Consider the following 25,547-nt stretch of genomic DNA (forward strand, 5'->3'; position numbering starts at 1 on the left):
TGACTTCAAAAAGGGAAAATTTAGCTTAGCACCAAGTGAACTTGACTATGAGAGGTGTCCCTTCCAATAAGGAAGGTAGGTTAACCTAAGGTCTCATGAGGTGCAAAATGTAATGTAAATTAGCATAAAGAGGGTTTCTAGAAAGAACCTCCTAGTTCCTTAGCTATGTTCCCTTAGAAAACCTAACTAGTGGATCCAGGTAGACGCTATTATGATGTTTATATCTTAACTTGGCAAGTAAGATACCCTCCTTTAGGTGTGAGGGGTTGACACCGAATTCCATGTTTAGCTCACATGGTCTATTGCCGGTTATGGCAAAGTTTCCCGAAAGTAAAATGAATGAATGAAAGTAAAAGATGCGTAATAACTAGGATGAATTGTTAGGTATAGTAGTGTAGGTAAGGGTATGGGACTTTACCTATACATTGCACATGTAGACCTTGAGCAAAATCCTAGGGTGATATCTCTATATACTTATGTTATGAATGAAATGCATAATGTTGATTCTATATAATGTTGGCCTCATATGATGTTGCATTCACTTGATATATATGTTGTTGGTATAGATTGTCATGTATGAGATTGAGTATATTTGTCATGAATTTATATGATGTAAAGACAATGATTATGGTTCCTTTGCTAGTTGACTTAGTTCATGTGGGGTTATAAGCTTCAAATAGGCATCGCACTAGTTGGCTTGGATTGGGATTGTGAGTAAGATATTATGATATGTTAATGAAATATGTTCCAAGCATGAATTATTGACTGTGGTTCCATTATGGTGTAATATGAACATGAAGGTAAATAGGGTTCATTATTGTTGTATTGTGGACTTATATATATGCTTCAAATGTGCATAAAGGCTTCTAAAGTGACTTAGCATGTTTTGAATAAAATGTCCCTTTTTAGCAATATTTTAATTGCATATGTATTTATATTTAGTACATGTGGTTTGTACTAACCCATATTCTCTTTATTTATATAATAATGTAGGTTTGGACAATTGAAGAGTTTCAAGGCCAAACTAAAGAATCTTGGATAGATCTCCAAGTTGGTGAATCCTCAAGTCCGAGGACAGAACCCACTTGGTCTTCAATCTACCCTAATGAAACCTAAAATCTCACTCCCTCGCTTTCTCCTTCTGAGAGACTAGCTTGCGCATCTTCTCTTTGGCACTCATCCTTATTATAATTCTAGCTATTTGACTATGTCTAAGACAGTATTCACTTTCTTATCTTTTGAGACTTTAATGTAAGTTCTATATGAGACATATTATAATAGTGTAATGGCTATGTCCCAAATCTTGTACTCCTACGATAGATGGTTATGTGTGAGACTATGTAGACTATATTTTGATGAATGAAAAGTCTATGTAAACTTCATATGTAAAGTTTTTTAATTCTTCCGTAGTTTTCTACCTATGAAATGCAATGATCTATGCTAAGGGCTTGTTTAAGGCCTCTAAGAGAACGAAGATGCCGGTTACGACTAGAGGGTTCTCCTTGGTCGTGACAGATAGCTCATTCATGGAACGGGTACCATTCTAGGTCTATCCGGTTCACTTCATAATTAACTATCCTTTATTATTCAAGGTTACATATTAGTCTTTCATAGAAGGGTACCTATTTTAGGTCTACCGATCCTAGACTTTCATTCGTACATTAATTTAATATAATTCAAGTAGCAAGTAGGGACAACTATGTATACCAACACAAGATACAACATTATTCTATAAAGACTCTTCTTAGTCCGTCATCATCACATATCAAATACTTAGAGAAGAAATAGTTTCAATCGTAACATTATAGCACCCATACAAGATCATATAGACATCAAGTGAGTACCTTCACTTTATATATTCACATATAGATATCATCCTTCACTTTATACACCAATATAAGCCATAACATGATAATACTACAATTCACATAGTAATGCCGACAAGGATATGTTCATAACATTTATAATAATTAAGAACCGCCATCATAAGTGGATCATACCAATCAATCGCAATTCGATATCACTTCTACATTAAGTAAGGGAATTAGGTCAACTTACCACCTTCCAATAGCCACAATCACCATTCCTTAACATCTCAACAATTCCATACAACCATAGGACTTACCCATTACAATGCTCATAAGGCTAGACCACCAATTCATCCATATCAATGATTCAACAAAACCCAAGATAGATATCAATACTTTAAATCAAACTATAAACAATTTAAATAATGATCAACATATAAATCAATAGCCCATAACAATCTAAATATGAATCTCACATATTTAGATCATAATCAATACACCCACTTTACAGACAAAATTAGGAATTCAAGGAATACATGGATTCATGGAATTTTTATATCATAAAAACATAAATTAACATTGAAAACTTCATAAAATTCAATTTCAAAACTTTTAATACAAGAACCTATGCTTAGAATTCGAAATAGGGTTTTTAAGATTTTTGAGATCTTTTGAAAAATCCTTTGAAATTGACTCCTTGAATGAGAGAAGAATGAAGGATGAAATTACCATTCCTTATTGAAGATCTATCCACGATATTTGGGTTGAAAACTTGAAGAATTGATCTTCTTCCTTGGAACTTCAAGGTTTTTCAATGGAGGATTTGAGTGGTGAGAAAGTTTAGAGAGAGAGAAGAGATCTATTTTTTTATTCTAATTGAGTGTTAGGGTTTTTGATTGGATAATGGGTGTACATTGACTTAAAATAAATATATAATAAACCTCCAAAATACCCAAAAAAAATCCCTACATTAGTTGGACCTTTTTGGAGAAGCCCAACTCGACTTTTATTGATGCGATCAAATGTGGAACATGGTTGCGCGTTGCAGACGCACTCCCCAATATTGATTCTTAAAATTAATTTGAGGAAGAAAGGTGTGTAATAAGACCGTGACGTGAAGGAAACCTTTTGCCTTTGAATGTTGGGTATGCGACGTAGCTTGGCCTCCAAATATGGGGTTGTCTGTAAGCTGCCCTGGTAGCCTCTTGGCCAAAGCTTGGGTCCTCCTCAAGGACCCTTAGGTTGGTCGTTGGGGAGTTGTGGCTGAAATTTTTGACCATAAAGACGATTATTAAGACATTAGGGTCACTTCCACTAATTTTTAACTCCAAACAACACATAAAAACATGAATAACATACAAAGACACACGAACATCTTGGTCTTCCTTTGATGTTAGACTTCAAAACACTTTAATACCGAATTCTAAAGATATTCCTCATTATCTTAAAGAGTTAATAACTCATAAAATCCATGTGAGGTTGTAGTTCATCCTATTTCATTTTTAGGGTGCTTCAGTTTTAGTTGAAATGTTGTGTTACTTTGTATTTTTTAGTGTTTGAGTTGAGTGCTAGAAGTTACACCCTTAGTCTACTCAGAGTAGTCTCATTCAAGAATGAATGTTCCCAATGGGTAGATATTATAACATTCCACCTTAGAAAGAGATAAATTTAGCAAGAATTAAATTGGAAATAGCAAAATCTGAAATTTTGCAAGTTATACATAAGTTGTGAGTTTTGGGTAAACTTGAAACAACCATAAAATTAATTATATGGTGAGTTAGATGACCCATAATATATCAAAAAAGGTGGAACCCACTTTCCAACACCACAGAGTTTGCTAAGTTTCGAAATCGTATGAGGGAGATATGTCCGTTTACAATCACACTATCCGATTAAGGAAAGTTACTCGAAAATATGAGGGGTATGTTAGTATTTTCCTTACCTAATAAGATTAAAATATTTATAGTAATATTTTGGGGTCAACTGTGATTTGGGTTAGTTTTACAAATTCTAACTCATGCTTACGGTTTTAGAAGATGAGAAAAGAGGAAAAGAAATAACAAGCGAGGCTTGCGAGTTGAGGATTTATTTCACCAAATCAAGGTATGTGACTTCTCATAGTATTGGGTTTGTTCACCCACACATCAATCATGATTTATATATTGGAATTTGTCCATATAGATTGAAAGATTTAAGTTCTTGATGCGTGTTCTTGAAGTATTGCTTTTATTTTTGAATTAGAATAGGTTTTATGAGTTCATGAGGCAATCGTATTGAGTTCAAGAAATGTTTTATTAGAAGATTCTCATGTAATTGTATTCGGTAATTGAATCTAAACAAAATTTGAGGAAATCAATCGATTAAAAGTGATTTAGGACCAGAAAATAAGAGAAAATTTGTCAGATTGACCTGGGGAAGGGTGGCGAGACGCACCCCAGATGCGCCAGAAGATGTGGCGTGGCACGCTAGAAGTGCGCCAAAATGGAGTCTATGAAGTTTAGGAGTTGGTGACCCGTGTTAGAAGTGCGCCAAGGTTGCTTGCCCCCACCTTTTTTCCGTTGTTTATCCCATTCGAGTTATTTTAATGTATACATTTACTTCCTATTGATTCTAACTATTTTAAACTACTTCTAAACATCTTGAAATAATTCATAACATGAATCATAATGTTAAATCCATAAATTTAAATTCAAGGTAGAGCTAAGAGTTTAGTCTTAAGAATTCTTCAAGTCATTTTAAAAAGTCTTTTTACAATCTTTTAAACTTGTTTTAAGACTTCAACATTTGAGTTTGAGGAAGAGTAAAGTTGAGTTCATTTTCTCAAAAATAATATATGGGAACTAAGTATTCCCTAGAGAAATATTTCTACTTTTAAGAAAAAAAGGAAACACCAATTTCCAGAAGAGTTCACGAGTACTGTCTTTTTTGTGACAAAAGCTTTTGAGTAATAATCTCAAAGTTGAGGAAGAGAAAATGTTCTCTTTAAAACATAACGATTTAAGTTATATTTTTGGGAGTAGTATAGAGCGTCGATATGGGGGAGAGTTCTAACAACTCACAACCCCCATAAACCATGTAGTCAATATGGGTAGAAACAGTCACACTTTTTAGATGACTCCTCATTATTTTTCAGCATATACTAGTGGATCCACTTAGTTGAGGATTTCTATACCCCGGCAAAGTATAGGACAGTTCTGGCAGTGTGGGCTAGAAGTTGTATCATCACATAGCTCATAGTGATGGTTTTCGGTTAAAAAATATCCCAAATGGAGTTTACTTTGTATTTATGCATACAAATGGAGTTATATTGTATTTTCAAATACATTATGTTATCATCTGCTTTTAAAAAGTTTTTCTTTATATTGCATTATTGTTATTGCTTTATATTGAATCGAGTTGAGGTTGAGTTGAGTTGAGACGAAGTAAGTTGTTTCTTCCGTTCCAGCTCAAGTTTATGTCATGTTTAGATTTCCCATCATATTCTCATAAATTCCATGTACTTACGTCATTTGGTCTGCACCTTTTATGATACAGACACATGTAATCAGGATCAGCATCCAACGCTTCATTGATCCAATTGAGTTCTAGAGTTGTTTAGTGAGCCTTCTTGCTTTCGAAGGACCCCTTTTTTATTTTTAGTTACTTTAGTTGTTAGGATAATCGGGTTTCTTGTCCTTACATCCCTCATAGTATTAGAGGCTTCATATATAGACAAATAACTATTCATGAGTCTTTCCATTTTCAGTTTTAAATGTTTAAAGACTTGATTGCCGCTTTTGCCAGTTGAATGTTCCTTTACAACATTCTGAGTTTATTACATGTGTTTAGATTTTGATTTCTTTTTAATGTATAGAAAGTCTTCCGCAGAGATTTTATCCAGGCCAAGGGTTCACTCGGGGCTAACAATGGTTCTTGAGTGTTGGTCACGCCTAGGGTGTAGGATCGGGGCATGACAAACATGGTATAAAGGCACAAAATTCAAGAGTCCTAGGGTGTCTATGAGTTGTGTCTGCGAATTCCTAGTTATCAGTGTGAAGCACGCCACATCTATTGTTAGGATATTTCGATCTTTAGGATCTACCTCACTTCTTTCATATTCTTTTCATGTGATAGAATTCAACTCTATAAAGTTTCTTTCTAATTCATCATTGTGCGTATATTTTAGATCATGCCTCCACAAAGAGCTATTTGAGGTCGTTAGCAAGGAGAAATGTTGATCCCCAGGATAAAGAGGTACCCAATACACCAGAAGTGCAATCCCAAGGAGAGGTCACTAATGTTGAGTTCCTCGATTCTACCTGGATGTTGAGCCAAGTGGTGAACAACCAAGATGTACAACAGAGAGGGAATCGGCATGATGTAGATGATACAGCCAGGATCTGTGAGTTCTATGGATGAATCCTCCATATTTCACCAGTTCAAGTGTCACTACGGATCTGAAAAACTTTGTGGAAAAATTGTAGAAGGTGTTTGAGGTTATGTATGTTGGTGATGTTGAGTGACTAGTTGCATATTAACTGAAAAGTGGTGATAGGGTATGGTTCGACCAATGGAAGAAGAGTAGCGTTGAGGGTGCATAAATTATGAATTGGGTTGTGCTCGAAGGTTCTTTCATGGGGAATTTCTTTACACGCGAACTAAGAGAGTCAAAAGTAAGAGAATTCCTCACTCTTAAGTAGGAATCCATGAATGTGCATGAGTACAGCCTCAAATTATCCCAACTTTCCTTCTATGCTCGAGAAATGGTTGCTAATATAAGGAGCACGATAGGTTTGTTTGTTTCTAGGTTATCTCGCATGTCAAGCAAAAAGGGTAAAACAACTATGTTGATAGGAGATGTGGACATAGCAAGACTTATAATCCATGTGCAGTAGGTTGAGGAAGATAAACTGAGAGATAGAGAATAGTTTTGAAACAAGAAAGCTAAGACAACTGGGAACGAGTCTGGACAGTAGAAAAATACTGTGAACTGGTCATCTTTCCAACAAAAGCAAAATGGACCTTCTTCGTCATCTGGTAATGCACCTGCACAAAGGAATAAAGGTGAGTTCAAGAATTAGAATTCGTAGAATTTCAAAGGTACACCTGCATAGTCTCAAGGTATTGTGGCATAAGGAGGTTATGGGACTCCTGCATGTACTAAGTTTGGTATAAATCACTCAGGAGTGTGTTGTAATAGCTCCATAGGTTGCTTCAAGTGTGGTAAGAATGGCCACTTCACGAGAGAGTGCCCAAATAAGAGAAAAGGTAATTGTAAGACCCCCAAAATGAGCTAGGGTTTCTAGAGCTTAACATGTTTTTCATAAGGGTATAAGGTCATAAAATGGTTTATAATGTGGTATTGAGGTAGTGTATAAAGTTTGAGGTGATTTGGAAGCCAAACATCAAGGGACAACCAAGACCTTTGACGACAAGTCGCCAAAGGGGCCTTAGATGCTTTTATGTGTTTTTAATGTGTCATGAGCTTATGAAGTCTTAAAATGAGTTATAATGATTTTTATATGCAATATATGGAGTTTAATGAAGTTTGGAGGTCAAACGTTGAAAAACGTCTAAGACATTCTAAAGTTAGCCCTAGAGACGTTCATATGTGTCTTGAGTGTGCCTTGCATGTTTGGATGTGTTTTAAGTGTTCATTTTGGGTGAAACTTGCATATAAGGTCTTCAACATGATAGGGTGTATATTTACGTTAAAAACGTCTGGGTACGACATACCAAGGGCCCAGCAAGAGGCCTTCAAAAAGGACACAAAGGTTGTCGAACACTGCCTTGGCCATGTCAATCGACGAGCCAAATGATGCCTCGTTAGTGGATTGACATGTCATGACCCGAATCTAGACCTCAGACAAGACCGGCATCGTTGACCTCTCAAAGGTCGCATACAAGCCTATATACGTCATTCTTACTTCATCTAGGTAAATTTTAGCGGAAAATTTGAACTTTTTATTTTCTTAACATACATGCATACATACTACTTAACATCATAGGCGTTCACAAATCAACTATCTAATATAGAGGTAATAAAATAAAAGAAACGGTTCATAATTGCATTAACGCATTTTTGCCAAAACGGCACCAATTCAAAGTCTAAACAAAAGTGGAAAGAAACACTAGTGGAACATGATCCACTAGCTACATCCTACATCTAAGCTAGATAATAACGATACATATCCTCGAAAGCATGAGGGTCTACCAAGTCCGGATGAAAACTCCATGTCCGGATACCTGCAACGCCAACCTGTAAGCTCTAGCGTCCACCTGTGCCTACACCTAAAATTGTAGAATTGTATGGGATTAGTACACACTTGTACTAAGTATGGGCATATGAAAGCACACACCAAGTACATGCATGATTAAGAACAGCTTTTCCCTAACAACATGACTATGGAAGGTCAAGTCAGTGGACTTGCCAAATAGGGATTAGGAAAATTAGTGAGCTTTCCAAATTTGGATTAGGAAAGTGATTGAGCTTTCCAAATTTGGATTAGGAAAGTCATACCATGAGAGTAACATGCATCATCATACTTATCACATTGCACACAGCACATAACATCTTACACATAGCACATAACATATTGCATATAGCACATAACATTTTCATATCATTCGTTCATATGCCATGAAACCTTTGGGATCATGGACTTGACATCAATACCTCCCAAAAATGAGGGCTCAACATATGGGACCTCAACTAGGGAGCCTTCTTTACCAAACACAGAGTCTACTTCGTTCATTCATACGTACTTCATTTCATTTCGTTCATAGGCTAGTGTGAACACCAGTTATACCTAGTATGTAGTTTGAGACTCTCATCGGGTTTGTTGTGCAATGATCAAGAATGACCTAGTGTCATTACTTGAGTCTAGCTCACCTCTTGATTATCCTATCCTAACACCTTTGGTGTCGTTCATTTCATTATGTGCATCCTTTGAGGCTGGCCTCATTGATTCATTGGGAACTTTAACTTTAACAACATAGATCATGTGAGCATCATGAAATCCAGTGTGTCCCCCACACCGAAAAGAGGTGGAATCACCGGCCAAAGTGACCTAAAACATGCTAGCGTACATGGGAATTGAACCCCGCCAGATCCCTACATTGGCAGTATATGTTCGAAGAATAGGAGATATAAGGAGACCCATACCCGGCATGCCGGATAGTCTCATCTCATGAGAGTTACTGAACCTTCGCCCTTCCCGAAAGAAGGCATCACCGCTCATAGCTAGTCTATCGGTGATTAGTATAAAGTTCCATTACATTCAACTCATATGTCATGGAAGCTGGCTTCTAGTATGAGGACATCATAGCTCAATAGATAATTTATCATCTCATCATTAATATTAAGTGTGTCAATCTCAATACTTTCATTAGAGTGTTCATAGAGAGTGGTCTCTTCATTAACTTTACACTCTCACAGGTGAGTACGTTTTGGCAATATTTACTTAGGCTCATTTGAGATTGCTCTCATCTTTTACATTAGCCTCATATCATGTTGTCACCCCATTCATTAACATTAGCACATTTGTTCTTCATAATTACTCACCCCTTTTTACGTGAATGTTCATTTCATCATATGCCAATGCACTTGGTCATTTGTGTGTTTCACACTCTTACTTAAACCTTCGAAGGTTTCATCATTTTATTACATAATATTCATTTTATCTTATTCCAATTCACTTGGTCATTTAGTGTGTTTTATACTCTTACTTAACCCTTCTAGGATTACATCATTTCATTACATACATCTTAGGTTCACTTATTTTTAAACGTATGATAGACTTATGGATTTATACATACAAGCCATGAGGCTTCATTCATGGTTCGTTTAAGTGATTCATATCTTCCTAAGATTATGTGGTACAAGACTTATGCATCTTGTGTGTAGCCAAGATCTCGATTCCGATCTAAGTAGGCAGCATTATTCTTGAATATTAATTCACGTATGATTTATGTATCAATACGGAATTTGGGCAAGGGAACCCGGTTTTCAAATACCTTGGACAACACTTTACATTTTTCTTTTTATTTAATTTCGATCCACATGACATTGGGACCCTAGATCGAGCCCCAACATCAACGTTTCTTTTTTATTTCTATCCTTTGAAAATTCTCTTTCTTGGATGGGGGGTTGTGGGTTCGAACCCCCACATCCCCTTTTATTATTTTTTTTGTTAGTTTTCCTTGACTATCTCTAGTTAACCGGTTGTGGGATCGAACCCCCACAACCTCACTTTATGTTTCTTTTAATTCTCCTTTACTGCCTAGAGGTCGTGGGTTTGATTCCCATGCCTCACATTTATTTTCTCTTCACTTTTCTTTTAATTCTACTTTACTGCCTAGAGGTCGTGGGTTCGATTCCCACGCCTCAAATTTCTTTTCTTTTAGTTTTTCTTACGTATTGACTGAGAGGTTGTGGGTTCGAATCCTACTCCTCTCATTCTAAATATTGTATTTAATTTTTCAGCCAAATACACCCGAGATCGAATCCCCTTACCCTCCATTTCTTTTCACGTTTTTAGTGTATCTCACGAGTGAGGTCGCGGGTTCGAATTCTAATGACTTCACCTAATTTACACTCAATTAATTTTCTAGATTTGTTCATATACGTTTATCCAAAACCAAACTTGTAAGTTGCTGGAAATTTGGTCACATGTCAGCTCACTTTCTTCAACATTTTCACTTGAACTCATAGGGTAATTCGTAGACCATTTAACACGTTTTGGGATGCATTGTTTCGTAGATTCGTTTGGCCAAGAGATTATCAATAAAATCATCCACATTTCATCTTACATGAACATCACGATTTACATAGGTTTATGCACATAACATAACAACCATAACATTACAATTTTGGAGCATCAATCCGAGAACATTAGTCACAGTCACATCCTTGCACACACATACACATAGTTTCGAAAATACATAGGTTGTCATTCATACGATTTCAAACACACAAACATGAACATATTCATCACGGAAAACATTACACACTACTAATATCTACCAGCAACCATACCCAACCTAAGAATCATTGGGAGCTAGTGACAGGGACATGCAATGGGGAACAACCCTAGTTTTCGGACTGAATATTCTGAACCTTAAGGGGTCTCTTGGGAAAGGGACCAAGATATAAGAGAACCCGTACCTTTTATGTAGTTCAAACCTAGACTTGCTGATCAAAACCTTCTCCAAAAATCACGTCCAAATCCCCTCAACTTCAATAGCAAATCAACGGAATAATCCTCCCTTTTGCCTAACATTTTTTATTAGCTTGTTTTTCTTATATTTTCGTGTAAGTTCTTCAAGTGTGAAGAACTTTAATAAATTTTCTGTTATTGTAGTTGTTTAGGCATAGAGAATGTGAAAAGAAAAGAGAATGAGAGAGACGTGAGAGACAGATGATCGTGAGTAGGTAGTTCAGGCTTAGGTAATGACTTAGTCAAACTAGGACTCTTTCAAACCTTTAAAAATTGGATTTTTCCTTTTTCTTAAATCAGATAATAATTATTAATTAATTAAATTAATTTACCAATTTAATTAAAACAATTTAAATCATTGTTACCACCTACGTTCGAACCCAGGTGGAGCAAGACTTCACTCACAGGCCAATTTTCGGCCCTCTCTCCCCAAAATGCCCTTACACCTTATTAATTAATTCATTAATTACATATTTAGGGTAATTACGATACTACCCTTATCCTGTAAAAAGACCATTTTACCCCTAGACCCTCCAAACATAAAATATCCCCTTTTTAAGTCCGGTAAAAACTCATCCGAGTAAATCTTCATATTCCGGAGCCCTACATGGCTGGACCCAACCTTTACAAGCTCAACTAACTCCCCAAGTTAGTTGGCTTGGTTGTCGTAAGGGTTCATAGGTCTGGTTCTACACGCATCAATTCGTGTGAACCCGGTCTAATCGCAGGCATTCTAGGCACATTAAGCATTATTTAGCATAGCAGTTTTATAGGGTTGTTGCATGACACCCCGTCGATGGGGAGGCGTCGATAGGAACTTAGTTTGGAGAAGTCTTTGCCGCATGATACCCTTTGACCCAAACGATGAAAGGCACAAAACGATTCATCGATGGACCAACGCCCTATCGTTGGGTCCGTCGATGCAGGCCTTCAGTTACTGCCATTCACGCTGCCTATTTATGGGGTGAATGGGAAATTCACCCCACGTGCTAACCTGAACCTAGGTTGTTTATTTAAATATTTTTAGGTATATTAGGTTGGTTAAAAACGTGAATATCCAATACCCAATCCCCCTATCAAAAATCAATCCTCCCTCTCCCAAAATATCCTCTCTAGAAATCTCCATTGAAGGTGAAGTTCAAGGTCAGCTTGTAGATTGTATTCTCATGGGTTCTTCACCAATTTTTAGTGGGTTCTTCATGTATTAAAGGTATGGTGATCCTTCATCTATAGTTAATCTTTCATCTAGAGAGTATTCTTCAAAGTTTTCAAAGAAGTTCCATGATCAAATCTCTTCTTCTTCAATCTAGTCAGGGGTTCTTTCTTAAATTGATTTCAAAATTATAATATGAATGTATTGATGATTATACACTTATTTGGACGTGATTTTCAATCCAATTTCATGATGAACCCATGCTCTTTCACAAACTTGATTTTAGCCGTTGTATGGCTTTATGATCTTGATCTTATGCATATTGATTTGTGATTCAATTATGTTAATATGTTTATTCCAACTGTATAATATGTATATTTATGATGAATTGTTTAGGAATGATCCATGAGGGTTAAGTTTGAAGGTTTTTGAATAAGGCTAGTTTATCCAGTAGTAGCTTGTGGCCTTGACGTTGTGATGGATGTTATGCGACTCGATCATGGTGAATTGTCTTAGCTATTGCCTATATATGTAATCTGATGATAATTAAGTATAAATGATCCAATATTAATAGATAACAATTGAATTGGTAAAGATTGATTTAGGTCCTTCTAGCCTATAGACTCGATAGAGTAATGTATATGTAGTGATCTATATTCTAGGGTGAATGAAGCATGATTAGCTATGATGTTCTATCTCTTTAGCTACTGCCCTAAATGTATATTATTGATAATATGATTGATGAACAAGACTAGGGAAATTGGTAGATGATCTATAACTCTCTACTTTCTAGTATAAATGTGATGTATTGTATTAGATTGTAGTATGATATTGTAGCGACTTGTACATGATTTTTTTTATGATTATGGTACTTTAGATACTTCACTAAACTTGATTTTTTTATGAAAGAGTAGTAATGGTCAATGATGACCAAAGGCTAAAGGATTGGTAAGAATTTCCCTACTTTTCTACTTCTTCACTTCTCTATAGTATTGTTGATGAAGCTTTGTATAGCATTGTGTGCTATGGTCCACTTATGGTGGCGGTGTTTAATTTAGTCATTATATATGTGTTGATCATGGCCTTGAAGGCAAATTGATGAATACATGAGTGTGTGGTTATGATGATCACACTATGTGTAACTTGTGTCTAGCCTTCTATTCAAGTATTGAATCTAGGTGTAGGTGCTTCCATTTATGAGTTATAACGGTTGATGACCCCTATCCATTTACCCCTATGTAAATGTGTGAATAGTTAATGTTAGGAGTCTTAAAGTGTAATATGAAGTTAGCTTGCCTCCTATGCTAAATTGTGTTGTGTCGTCTATTCTTGAAAGTGTAATGTGGTCTTAGAGGGTGCTGCCTCAATGTGTAGTTGATAGTCATTATGTGATAATGTTGACCAATGTACACACACTCACACATTATGCATGCTTACAATGTAGTAAAGGTTCATAGTGTTTAATGAAAGGTTGATCTCATATTCACTAAATGTATACTACTATGAAAGTAAGGTAAATGTACGTGAAGTATGTTATGTATTCCATTAACTAGGATGACTTGATAGGTGTACTAGTATGGTCAAGGGTATGGGACCTTGTCTATGCATTGCACATGTGTGCCTTGATAGGACAATTCCTAGTTTGGATTCTATGAACATGAAAATGAATGTAAAGACATGCTATGAATATGTCTTATATACTATGATGTTAAAGTATATGATATAATGAAATATGAATGTGCATAGTCTTAAAGTGTTGATATGAAAGGATTGCTCATAAAGTTACACCTATAGACTTATGCATTGATATATGAACATGTGTGACATTTATGTGTTATGTGAAAGGTTTGCTCACATACAAGTAAACACACATGTATGAAGATCTAGTCAATAGAGGGCCCTTGAAAGGTGTGCTCATGTGTACCCTAAAACTAGATAGGTGCTTGAATATGTTATAAGCATATAAGGAATCATTATCCTAAGTAAAGTAATAAAGGTTTTTAATAAAAAGGGAACTTAACTAAGCACCGAGTGAACTTGACAATGAGAGGTGTTGGCTTCCCATGGAGGAAGATTTACCATTGGTTTCTCATAGAGTTTTGACTTCCCTTGGAGGAAGATTCACCATTGGGTCCCTATAAGGTTTGACTTCCCTTGGAGGAATATTCACCTATGGTTTCACATGAGGTGGTGGCTTCCCTTTGAGGAAGGTTCACCCATGTTTTCTCATGAGATGAGGCTCCAATGCCAATGAGCATGTAGATGGTTATGTATATCTCTTAGTTCCATAAACTATGCTTGCCACATAGGTTCCATCAAGTGAATTCACTTAGTATGCTAGCATGTGTTAAAGTTCTACCTTGGCTAGGTAAGAACACCTTCCATTGGTGTAAGGCTCCACAACACCAAATCCATGTTTAGCAACCATGTTCTTAGTGTCGGTTAAGGGTATAGTTTCCCTAAAGTAAAATGGACAATGGAAGTAAATGACTAAGACCCTAACTAGGATGACCTAATAGAGGTTACCTAGGATAGGTGAAAGTAATGAACCCACATAGACATTGCACAAGTGGCACCTTAGGGAGTTCTAGGGAGGTGATCTAAGGTGTATGATTATGGTTATATCTTTATGCATGGCATGGTAGTATTTGTCTACTTGTTACGAAGATGTGCATAATATGAGTCTATATGGTGTGATCTTGTTGTCATATACATAATATTGGTCTTAATGACTATATGATGAAGGTCTTGTTGGCATAAATGAAGTTGTCTATATGGCCTAGTTGATGTATGAAATAAAGTGTTAAAGGCTTGTGGTCTAATGATAGGTTTACTAAGTATGTGTGAAGTTATGGGGCTTCATATGTACATGGCACTAGTGGACTTAGATTGGGATTGTGAGTAAGGTCTTAGGATGGCGCACACACACACACACACACACACACACACACACACACACACGCACACACGCACGCACACGCACACACACGCACACACGCACACACACACACACACACACAACACACACACACAACACGCACACAACACACACACACAACACACATGAAGTAATGTATGTTCTAGTATATAATGTGCTAAGAAAATTGTAAATTTTCCGCTAAATTTACCTATGACAATGTGATGAATGATAACTATGGGCTTGTATAAGACCTCCGAGAGGTCAAGTACACCATGTTACTTCTAGGGGGTGCTCCATGGATGTGACAGTAATGGTGATTGGGCAATAGAGTCCAATTTTTTTAAGTTCCGGCAGGCAGAAGCTCCACCTAGAAGAGCTACTTCAAGGACAGACGGAGGAGCAAACCGTCAATATTGCATTATTTTTATTTCTTTACATTGAATTGATTTGAGACGAATTAAGTTGTTTCTTCCGCTTAGAGTTGAGCCAGGCCAAGGGTTCGCTTAGGGCCAATAATGTTTCTCAAGTTTCAGCCTCACCAGGATGTAGGCTCGTGGCATGACATAAGGTCTGTTGGAGGCATTGTCCAGTTGAGAAGGCTACCTAGAGACCGAGCAGGAGATTCGCGGGCAATTTCTTGTTTATTTGTGTCTCCAAGTACTTCTTGACTCTTACTTTTGCAGACGAAAATCCTTTCTCTAGTAGAGTTGTAGACCCTCTAGGTAATTTTGTGTTTGTCTTATGTTAGTCATTTAGAGCTTTCATGTAGTGATCCCAAATTATTTATGTCTTGTTAAGAATAACAATCAGGTCACCTAGTTGTTCATTTAGTTTTTATGTGAGTTTTTGTGTTGTGGAGCCTTTGTACCTTGAACAACCATTTTTTATCAAAAGTTCAAGAATATGACCTCTAAATCCAATTTTACTGATTCCATCAACTCTAAATGGGTCATTTTAGGCTAGGAGCATAGTCGACATAACTCCCAAGGCTTCAAGTGTGACTATGTGCAATTAGGTGTTTTGACTTTCAGGTTAATGTCTATGTTGACTTTAGTCAAAATTCTAGGTAAACGAGCTCGGATAAGAATTTCATCAATGTGGTTAGCTCCAGAATGTTGAGTTTGGTTTAGAACAATTTTTCATTCATATCCCGAGGCTTCTAGGCTAATTTTGAGCCCCTTTTATGGTTTTTTGCTTAAAATGGAGTTTGGGTGGGATCCATTTTTTCTTAAGATGACCTTGTATGAAAATATATATTGCTTTGCCAAGTCTGGACTGTCGAATTATGCATAATTTTATATCTCATTTTATGTGCACATCGTTGTTGATGAATTCAAACACCCATCTGAGATTTTCAACTTACCAAAAACCAATTGAAATTCATCAACTAATGCAGGCCAAAATGGCCTTTGCAGAGCCTTAGCAACCTAGTGGTCTCCATTGTCGGGCCTTCGCTATTCGCAAGGCTTATGTTCATAGGATTTCCCTGCCACGATCGCAAGGTCCTCATTGGATTCGTGAAAAAGAGATCAAATTGGTTTATTAAAGACCAACCGTGTTTTCAACTTGGAATTCAATGTTGAAAAGATGATTTCTATCTCAATTTAGCTCAGATTTGGGTGGTTCAAAGTATTACACATTCGGAATTGTCTAGGCGATGTTACGTAGTGATAAAATGTTGTTGGGAAACTCTCATTTGAGGTGAATTATGTTTTTCAGGTATGTTCCAGTTCTTTTTATGTGTTTAATTGTTGAATTATGCATGTTGGTTGAATTTGTTGTTCCGAGCATCGAATTTCTCTCATTTTGGAACACAAGCTATTTTATGTGTTTTTGGTGTCTAAATAATTGTCTTAATGTTGTGATCCTATTTTAATAATGTGGCAACATTAAGAGGTCGTTCAAAAAGGAAAATATCAATCTTATTAATTCAGGAGTGCATGCGATCAACCTACGGGTAGGCTATAACTTTTTTTCTATTAGATTGAACATGAATGCATAAATGCATGTTGATTAGAATGAATTGTGGACGAGTACCTAGTTGTTCTTATTTTTATTTTCTTATATAGCATGCTTAGGCTTGATTGTCCGTATCTTCGGGTATAATACCATGCTAGTAGGGATTGTATGTGATCTATGTTGTTGTGATTTGACTTGTTTTAGATATTTACTATATAGTCTAGGATTAGACTAATGTTGCCTTAGACTTGCAATCCTTGTAGCCTTGTTTCTACTCTGACGTCATATTGGACGGATAAGATCCTTGTAGATTGGAGTATAAGCCTTATTGATCATATGTTCTCTCCCCTATTTCTACGATTCTGATGCGTATCCCAAGGTTTTGTGCTTTCGCGACGATTTCGGATTCTATTGTCTTATGCTTAGCGCCTTTTGGTGATTCTGTATGAAGTGACTTAATATTGGTATATGCGATTATCTTTGGACTTGACACGTCCCTAGGTCACACTTCTAGCTGGACGGCTTACACCCTGGAGTAGACTGACTAGCTAAGTGGCCTTGATATATGAGATCCTCTTCGGAGTCGACAAACCCTCGGGTCACTCTTATTAGTTGGCTGGGAGTGGACTAGCTGGATGGGGAACCTAAATTGATTGTCACTCTTGATAGCTGGGATGAGAGCTCATTAGGTTGATAAGTATTTCCGGTTACTTGGGTAGGAAGCTCGAATTTCGCTTCATGGCACTCCTCTCTCGGTAGACTTAGCGATTAGGGGTATCTGTCAGGCTTTCGAGGTTCATTCAAGTTTTATTTTAACTTGTGTATAAGTGTACCTTTTGGCTTATGGGTCCAATTAGGTTTAATTTTAGCTGCACTTAGACTCACTTTCAGTATGCTTATGTGCTTTCTTTCATATTCGCTTTGACCCTTGTTTATGCCTAGATTCTATTTTTCATATTGTTTTTACCTTGTTTTGCTCAATCGATGTATGTTTCCTACTAAGTACCCTTGTTTTGGTACTTATGCTACACTTTGCATCTATTTCGTGATACATGACCTAATACTTGCTGCCAACAGTGATTGTACGTGCCATCTTCAACAAATTTTGGGATTAGAGACGTGGGTGAGCACTTGGCGACATGTCTCTTTCTATACATATTTAGCTAGTCTTTTGCTTTTGATACAACTTTACCTTTGGTCCACTTTTGGGACTTGTACCCTTATTCTTAGACAACTCTTACAGGGTCAATGAAATATTCTCTTGTATATAATTTTTGGGTTTGCTCCCGCTTCTGTTTCATATGTTGTCATAATTTAATTTCTTATGTTGTTATAATTTAATTTCTGTTTCGTGCCATCCTTATGCTCTTGTTGTTGACTTACCTACTGGCGGGTTATAGTAGGTGGATTATAGGTTGACTTACCTACTTGTGGGTTATCATAGGTGGATTACAAGTTGACTTACCTACTGGTGGGTTATAGTAGGTGGATTACAGGTTGACTTACCTAGTGTTGAGTTATTGTAGGTGTCGCTATGACTCGAGGATTCGATTTGTGACATATCATTAATAATACACAAAAAAATGTATAAGATTATACTCAAAACTTAGCTGAAATATAGGCAAAATATTGTGGTTAAATGCATATATACACCCTAATAAGTCACATTGTCATAAAACTAAACTTTAGAGGTTGGAAACCACCTTAGCTTTGCAACGGGGCTCACAGGGCAACCCCTAAGGTCCGTGAAAACCCTCACAGCGCACCCCCTTTGTCTAGGTGTTTTATGGCATGGTACGATATATGACAAAATTCCTAAGTCTTATGAGATTATAAATTCGACAATATGAGCTCAAACATTATATTATTGTTAAAAAAAAAACTTTCCTAATAAAAGTACTTATTATTTTCCTATGCTTGATTTATCATCTTGAGTTCTCAAAACAAAAATCCAAATAAAATTTTAAAAAAAGTTCTTCCTAAGATCCATGTGCAAACACTAGCTAAAAAACAATTTATTTTCAAGAATAAATTTTTTTATTTAATTCAATAATCACGATCCACAAATAGAGTAATCGCACAGTCCATGTCACAAATTAGCTGAAACGTGCAAAAATGCAGAGTTCTTTGGACACTGAAAAACCCATTTCAAGTGGATCCATATCAGGGTCAGACTCGGTCGGGTTTCTAATTGGTCAAAGGGTCCATTTCGTTGGAGATACCCGCCGGATCGGAACTGTGAAGTACGTCGGAGCAGTAGAAGGCTATGGGGGAATCTGGGTCGGTGTTGATTGGTACAATGGTGACGGTAAGCATGATGGGTCACACAACGGGGTTCGCTATTTCGAAGCCCAAGGTCCAAAATCTGCTTCATTCGTACGACCGCACAATCTTAGCTCCGGTTTCCCACTCCTGAAGGCCCTTGAGTTAAGGTATCATGGAGAATCCACTAAAGAAGAAGAAGGTAAAATTAACTTGATAATTGCTGTCATTGATTCGGCATTACTCTTTTTTCTTTACTCTAGTATTGCCATTTTCTTTTGTGCTTACTTCTTGCATGCCCAAGACTTTTGCTCTCGCTAGTGGCTGATTTTTGTGGTGTTTTTTTTTAAATTTTTTTTTAAATAACAGTGGTGACTAATTTCATAGGGTACAAAGTAATCACCGTGTGTTCTTTCTTCTTCTGGATCTGAGAGAAATTGTAGAAGTAGTATGCTAAGCTTAGTTTCTTCTTTCTTCTCAATGTGTTTTGCATTTGTAATTTTTTTTTTATGTCCTTGGTGTCTGGGCTAGCTTTAGCGCAACTCGATTAATTCCATAGGATTCCTCCCACCAGGTACTTGAGACCTTAGGTTCTCAACCAATTTATGACCACTAGGCCATATCTTGGGTGCACATGTGTATTTTATTTTGTTTTCCCATTTATTCTTATAAAATAAAATGTTATTTTCTTATCAAAATAAAATTAAATGTTTTAAGAGTTGCCTTTTAGGTTCTGTTGGCAAAATAGAATTGCGCTGAAAGATATGTGATTTAACCACATCAAAAACAAAAAAAAAAGATGTTATTGAACTCTGTTAAGGAAAGATTACATGTATCTGAATCAACAATTAATATAGTTCTGTCAAGTGAACAAGCCAGCCAATCTCACTGTGTAGTTTCTGAAAGCATAGGAGCTAGGAAGTCACTCTCCCAGTATCTTAACTATACCTACTAAATGAAGCATGAATAGTTAGTTACTTGGGATCGGAAGCTATGTTTTTCAATGACGGTTTCTATTTGACTCCACCTTTTACCTTATTTTCTTTATCATTTCATATCTTGTTGAACTAAGACATCGTTCTTTGAGCAGTTTTGTACTTCTTTAATTTTTTCTTCTGCATTATGCTCCAGATGAGATGTATGTTCTTTCTGCGTCAAACAAAAGGGTTACTATTGAGCTGCTGGGTAAAGATAAGATTCAAAACAAGCTAAGTCAATTTGAGGAGTTGACAAGTGCATCACTTGCTTATTTAGGGGTTAGCTCAGCTGGACCCCCGGGTCATATCAATACGACTATACCAAGTAATTATGTGCTTCTCCACGTGCCTACTTTTTCCTAATTGTACATGATTGTTCCTTCATATTTTAAAGCTTCGATTTGTCATTTCCAACTTATGTGATATATGCATTTTTTGTTAACTGAAGTCCAAGACTTTAACTATGAGGAACTCGATTATGAAATTTCTTATCTTATACTGTAGCATACTGATTACTGATTTATTATGGTTTGGCCAGGAAGGGAGATATGAGTTTTTAGTCTTTTATTTTTGAGAGTTGTTTATCTTGTCAACTTCACATTTATAGTCGACTGTCCATCTTTTCAAAAGCTTCTTGCTTACAGTTATTCCAATCGAGTTTCCATGTGGGACTTGATACAATCATAAAAAAGAAGAGTTCCCTGCAAAGTATGTTGTGTCAATATGAATATCCATATGGGATACATCAGCTGGATTGCACGGATAGTACAAACTCAATACTGATGGAGCCGCCAAAAATAATCCATGTGGAGAAGTTTTGAGTGGTATTATCAGGGACAGAAATGCGAATTGGGAAGTTGGATTGTCCAAATGTATCCCATCTCCTCAAATACCTTTGGTATCATATTCACCACAAATATCACTGCAGCAATCAGTTTTGTCTTGGTAGGCCTCCAAATAACCCTTCAATATGGGTTGCACCAATTGATTATTGGAATTGATTCTCAGGAAGCTATAAAATTATCACTCAAGACAATGTGTATACTTTAATATTGTAGATGACTACAGATCTATCTTGGATAAGCCCTTGGCCTCCTTTACAACATATCTACCGTGAAGCTAACCAACAACCAGGTGGCTAATGCTTTGTCAAAGGAGGCTGCAAGTTGGATAGCCGAACCAGCTTCCATCCACATATACTGATCCATCAGGAGCCTGCTACCACGTCCAAGCCTACTAAATGTACAAACACAGATGTTGAGTAAACCCATGCACCAATGTAAGAGAAGGTGTGTTCAAACTGAGTGTTGTAGATGGGATTTGAGCTTTGGATCTCGAGGTTGTCGCTTATATGCCTCAACAACTCAAACCTTACCATTGAGGATGATAGTATTTGGGTTCTTATCTGGACAGAAAGCTTGTTTTTTTTTGGGTAAATAAAAGAATGTTATTCCCAAAAGTAATAGTTACAGCATTAGACATTGTTGACCAATTGTCTCTCAAGCAAACAAACTATCTGGAGTAGGACTCACTCTAACATGCCTAAGGAGTCACTACTCATAATGAGGATTTAAAAACAAAATACAAACTGAGTAAGTACAACAATCTATATAAACGAATCTATAGGGAAGCAAGTTAACTACTATAAGGAGATCACAAAAAGACAACTTCATGGCATGGTAGCTAACTACTGAAGCTGTGAATACCATTTCTTTTGATTCCTTCCTCTGACATGGATATGAATAGCTATCTCCATACAAATTCTGTGAACTTGGTAAACCTGATCATATTCTTCACTCCAAATGACAGTGATCACCATTGCAAAGACACATCATATGATGCACCTTTTTTTGCTCTCTTTTTGGCCAAGCTGATGACCCAATCTACCTCATGTTGCCAGGTTCCTATAGGTCTCATAAAGCCCATCCGCTTCAGCATCCTGCACCACAAAATCCTTGTGTAAGGCAGTCAAAGAATAGATGATCCTATGTTTCCATATCATTGTTGCAAAACACGCATGATGAGTCCACTTCAACCCCATATTTGACAAGTCTATCAACAGTAGTTAGCCTCTTCAGCAAGGCCAACCACAAGATAAAATTATGTCTAGGATGAATGCTAGCCTGAAGAGTAGGGATAACAATTAGGCGGTGCGGGGCGGGGTGGGGCGGGTTGAGCTTAACCCGCATAATTTTCAATCCGCCCCTCCCCGCATAATCACTTCTTTTCATTTTCACCCCGCCCACCCCGCCCCGCATGAACCTGCCCCGCGTAGACCCACCCCCCATGAACTCGCGCCGCATACTTTTTTAATATTTTCTTTTTTGTTAAAGTTTGATAATAAAAATGAAATTCATTTAAAAAAATTATTTTTTAATTAAGTTGTATTAATTTAGTAGGATAGTGACTTAAAATTTTATTTTTTTAGAGGTCTGGACACATGTAAGAAATTGTATTATTTTTTATTGAACCATTTTCATTTACTATCTTGAATATTTTAGTTGTTTTAAATAAATTATTTTAATAAATAATGTTCTATCTTATAACATGTAAGATGTTAAAATTAAGTTTGAATCCATATGAAATCACATGTACCCACAACCCGCCTCGCCCGCCATTATTAATTTAAATAAAACCCACTTCAACCCGCCCCGCACAACCTTAAACCCGCCCGCCCCGTATAGCCTTAAATCCACCCCGCTCCGCATCCCCCCGCCCCATTGCCATCCCTACCGAAGAGTGATGCACTTCCAAACAAAGCTACATACAGTTTTTGATGGAACATTTAGCCCCTACTGTCAACAACTCTAGTCTTGTAAAGAGATTAACCTGAAGTCCTGGTGCCTGCATGACAATTTTCCTGGAGTCTATTATCTTCCTAATCACCCAGGTAGCATTCCTAGGGGTGTTGCATGTTTCCACAGTCTCCCCTTTCATATAGTAAATATTCACCTATTTGATCCATACATTGTCCTCCTTTGTAGCTAAAGCCATACTTGTTTAGTTACTGCAGACCTGTTTCAATTAGATAGATTCAAAACATGTTGCCCCCCTACTACTTTGGGCATTCAAACACTACCCAAGAGACCAATGCTCTTTTGGATGGACATATAGAACCTGTCCATAAGAAAATCGCGCAGTGTCTATGAAAAGTTTCATGATCCTCTTTGGGAGGATGAAGATCTGCCCAATACGTTTGGATACCAAACGCTAAAGATTTATCAATCGAAGCCTACCATAGTAACCTAGTAGTTTTGCTGACCAGCATCTCATATAGCAAGGATTTTATCAACTAGGGGTAAACATTGGTCTACAGTCAGTTTCTTGGAGGAAAGAGGCACTCCAAGGTATTTACAAGGCAGAGTCCTTTAGCCAAGTTGCTGTAGTAACTGATGTTTTGCTGAGTCTTTTACCTCAAATATAAAGATGGAAATCTCGTCTATATTTTCATGTAAACTGGAAGCTGCAGAGAACTTTTGAGAGGCCCCTTGTATCAACTCAATAGATGTACTATCAGCCTTGTAGAACAACAATAAGTCTCCAGCAAAACATATGTGCTGTAAACCAAGCTTCTTACATCTGGATGGAACTGGAATTACGGGTTCATTGTAAGCATACTTAGTTCCCTGTGGAGGTACACCATTGCAGTTACAAAGAGGTAAGGTGACATGGGGTCATCTTGTCTAATTAAACATTTGTGAACCCAGACTCCACTTGTGGGATTACATTGGGTATGTTGTATACTAAATACTTGTGAAGTTGAAGGATGACCGAGTGGATCAAAAGCAATCAAGTAGTCCATTGAGTTACTTTTGTCCTCATTAGTTGTAAAAGATTTATGCTTCTCCCGTTTGTTATTTGTTAGAATAGTAATAGGTATATTCAAATCCTACTTAGAATAGGAATAAGAATAGTAGTAGTAATATGAATAGTATATAGTGTCCTACTTTGAAAGGATTGTATTGTAGTGTCCTAGTTGGAAAATGTGTCTATTGTAGTGTCTATAAATAGGGTCTCTCTGTAACAATGTAGAGACAACATTTCAATAGTGCTCTCTCATATATTTCTCACATGGTATTAGAGCCTCTACGATCTTGGTAGAAAATCAAAGAGCTTGTGCTGCCTGCAAGTGGCTATTACTCATATATGTCGCTCGTCTGGCCAATGATTATGTTAGCAAAAGTTGGGTCATCGTGTATCTTTTATGCGACTATTTTCTCATATATAATTAGTGTTGCACCGTGGCATCATTCCGGTGACTACCTTTTTTATATCTAATTTGTGTTGCACCATGCCATCTTTTCGGTGACTACTTTTTCATATTTAATTTATGTAGCACTGTGTCATCCTCCCGGTGACTACCTCTTTTGTGTATCTTATTTGTGTAGCACCGTGCATCTCTTCGAACAACTTTTCATATTTAATTTGCATAGTATCGTGAATTTTTCCGAATTACTTTCTCATATCTGAGTTGCATAGCACTGTGTTTATTTTCGGTGACTCTTCAGATTTGATTTGCATAGTTCCATTCGTCTTTTCGGTGACTCCTCAAATCTGATTGGCGTAGGGTTGTGCCATCATTATGATCCTACCTATATAATTTCTCTTTTTTGATTGGGTTGTGCCATCATTCTAACCCTACCCATATAATTTCTCCTTTTCAATAGGATTGTGTCGTCAATCCAACCTTTTCTGAATAATTTCTTTTTTTCAGTTTGGTCGTGTCATCATTCCGACCCTACCCATATAATATTATTTGTTAGATTGTACCACTTTTAGCAATCAAATCTAATACTCCGGCATATGAGCATGTTCTGGCCAATTTATTGGTGACTTTCTTGTTTAATATTGACTCGTCTATTGATTCCAACATGATCCATACACTTTATAGTTTATACTAAATTTTGAGCATTTTCTGGCGATCATTGCATTATGAAGAAGTCTATATTGAGCAACCACCTAATTTTGTTGCTCTAGTGGAATTTAGTAGCCTTGTATGTCGATTGTGTAAGTTACTCTATGGTCTGAAATAATCTATGCAAGCTTTGTTTGGGAAGTTCAACACTATAACTTATCACTTTGTCTTTTATCGACATTATCTATCAAATCTAGTATTTCATGAGAAGACTAAGCACATTGAGATTGACTGTCAATTTTATGAAGTCGAGTAACCAACTTTTAGATATCTCGCCAAGTTCCTCATCGGTCCTCATATTAATTATATTTGTAACAAGCTATATATATATATATATATATATATATATATATATA

General features: G+C 36.7%; 1 protein-coding gene across 1 annotated transcript in view; it reads left to right on the forward strand.

Annotated features, from left to right (window-relative positions):
- The first annotated feature begins 18,993 nt into the window (after positions 1-18,993).
- Positions 18,994-25,547, forward strand: part of LOC107004632 (tubulin-folding cofactor E) — a 29,793-nt gene continuing 23,239 nt past the window's right edge. The window contains exons 1-2 of the mRNA XM_015202913.2: positions 18,994-19,501; positions 20,431-20,601. Of these exons, the coding sequence (XP_015058399.1) occupies positions 19,153-19,501; positions 20,431-20,601 (520 nt within the window). The 5' untranslated portion in view covers positions 18,994-19,152. The remainder of the gene's footprint in view (positions 19,502-20,430; positions 20,602-25,547) is intronic.

Source organism: Solanum pennellii, chromosome 11, assembly GCF_001406875.1.
Source record: "Solanum pennellii chromosome 11, SPENNV200".
Classification (NCBI taxonomy): Eukaryota; Viridiplantae; Streptophyta; class Magnoliopsida; order Solanales; family Solanaceae; genus Solanum; species Solanum pennellii.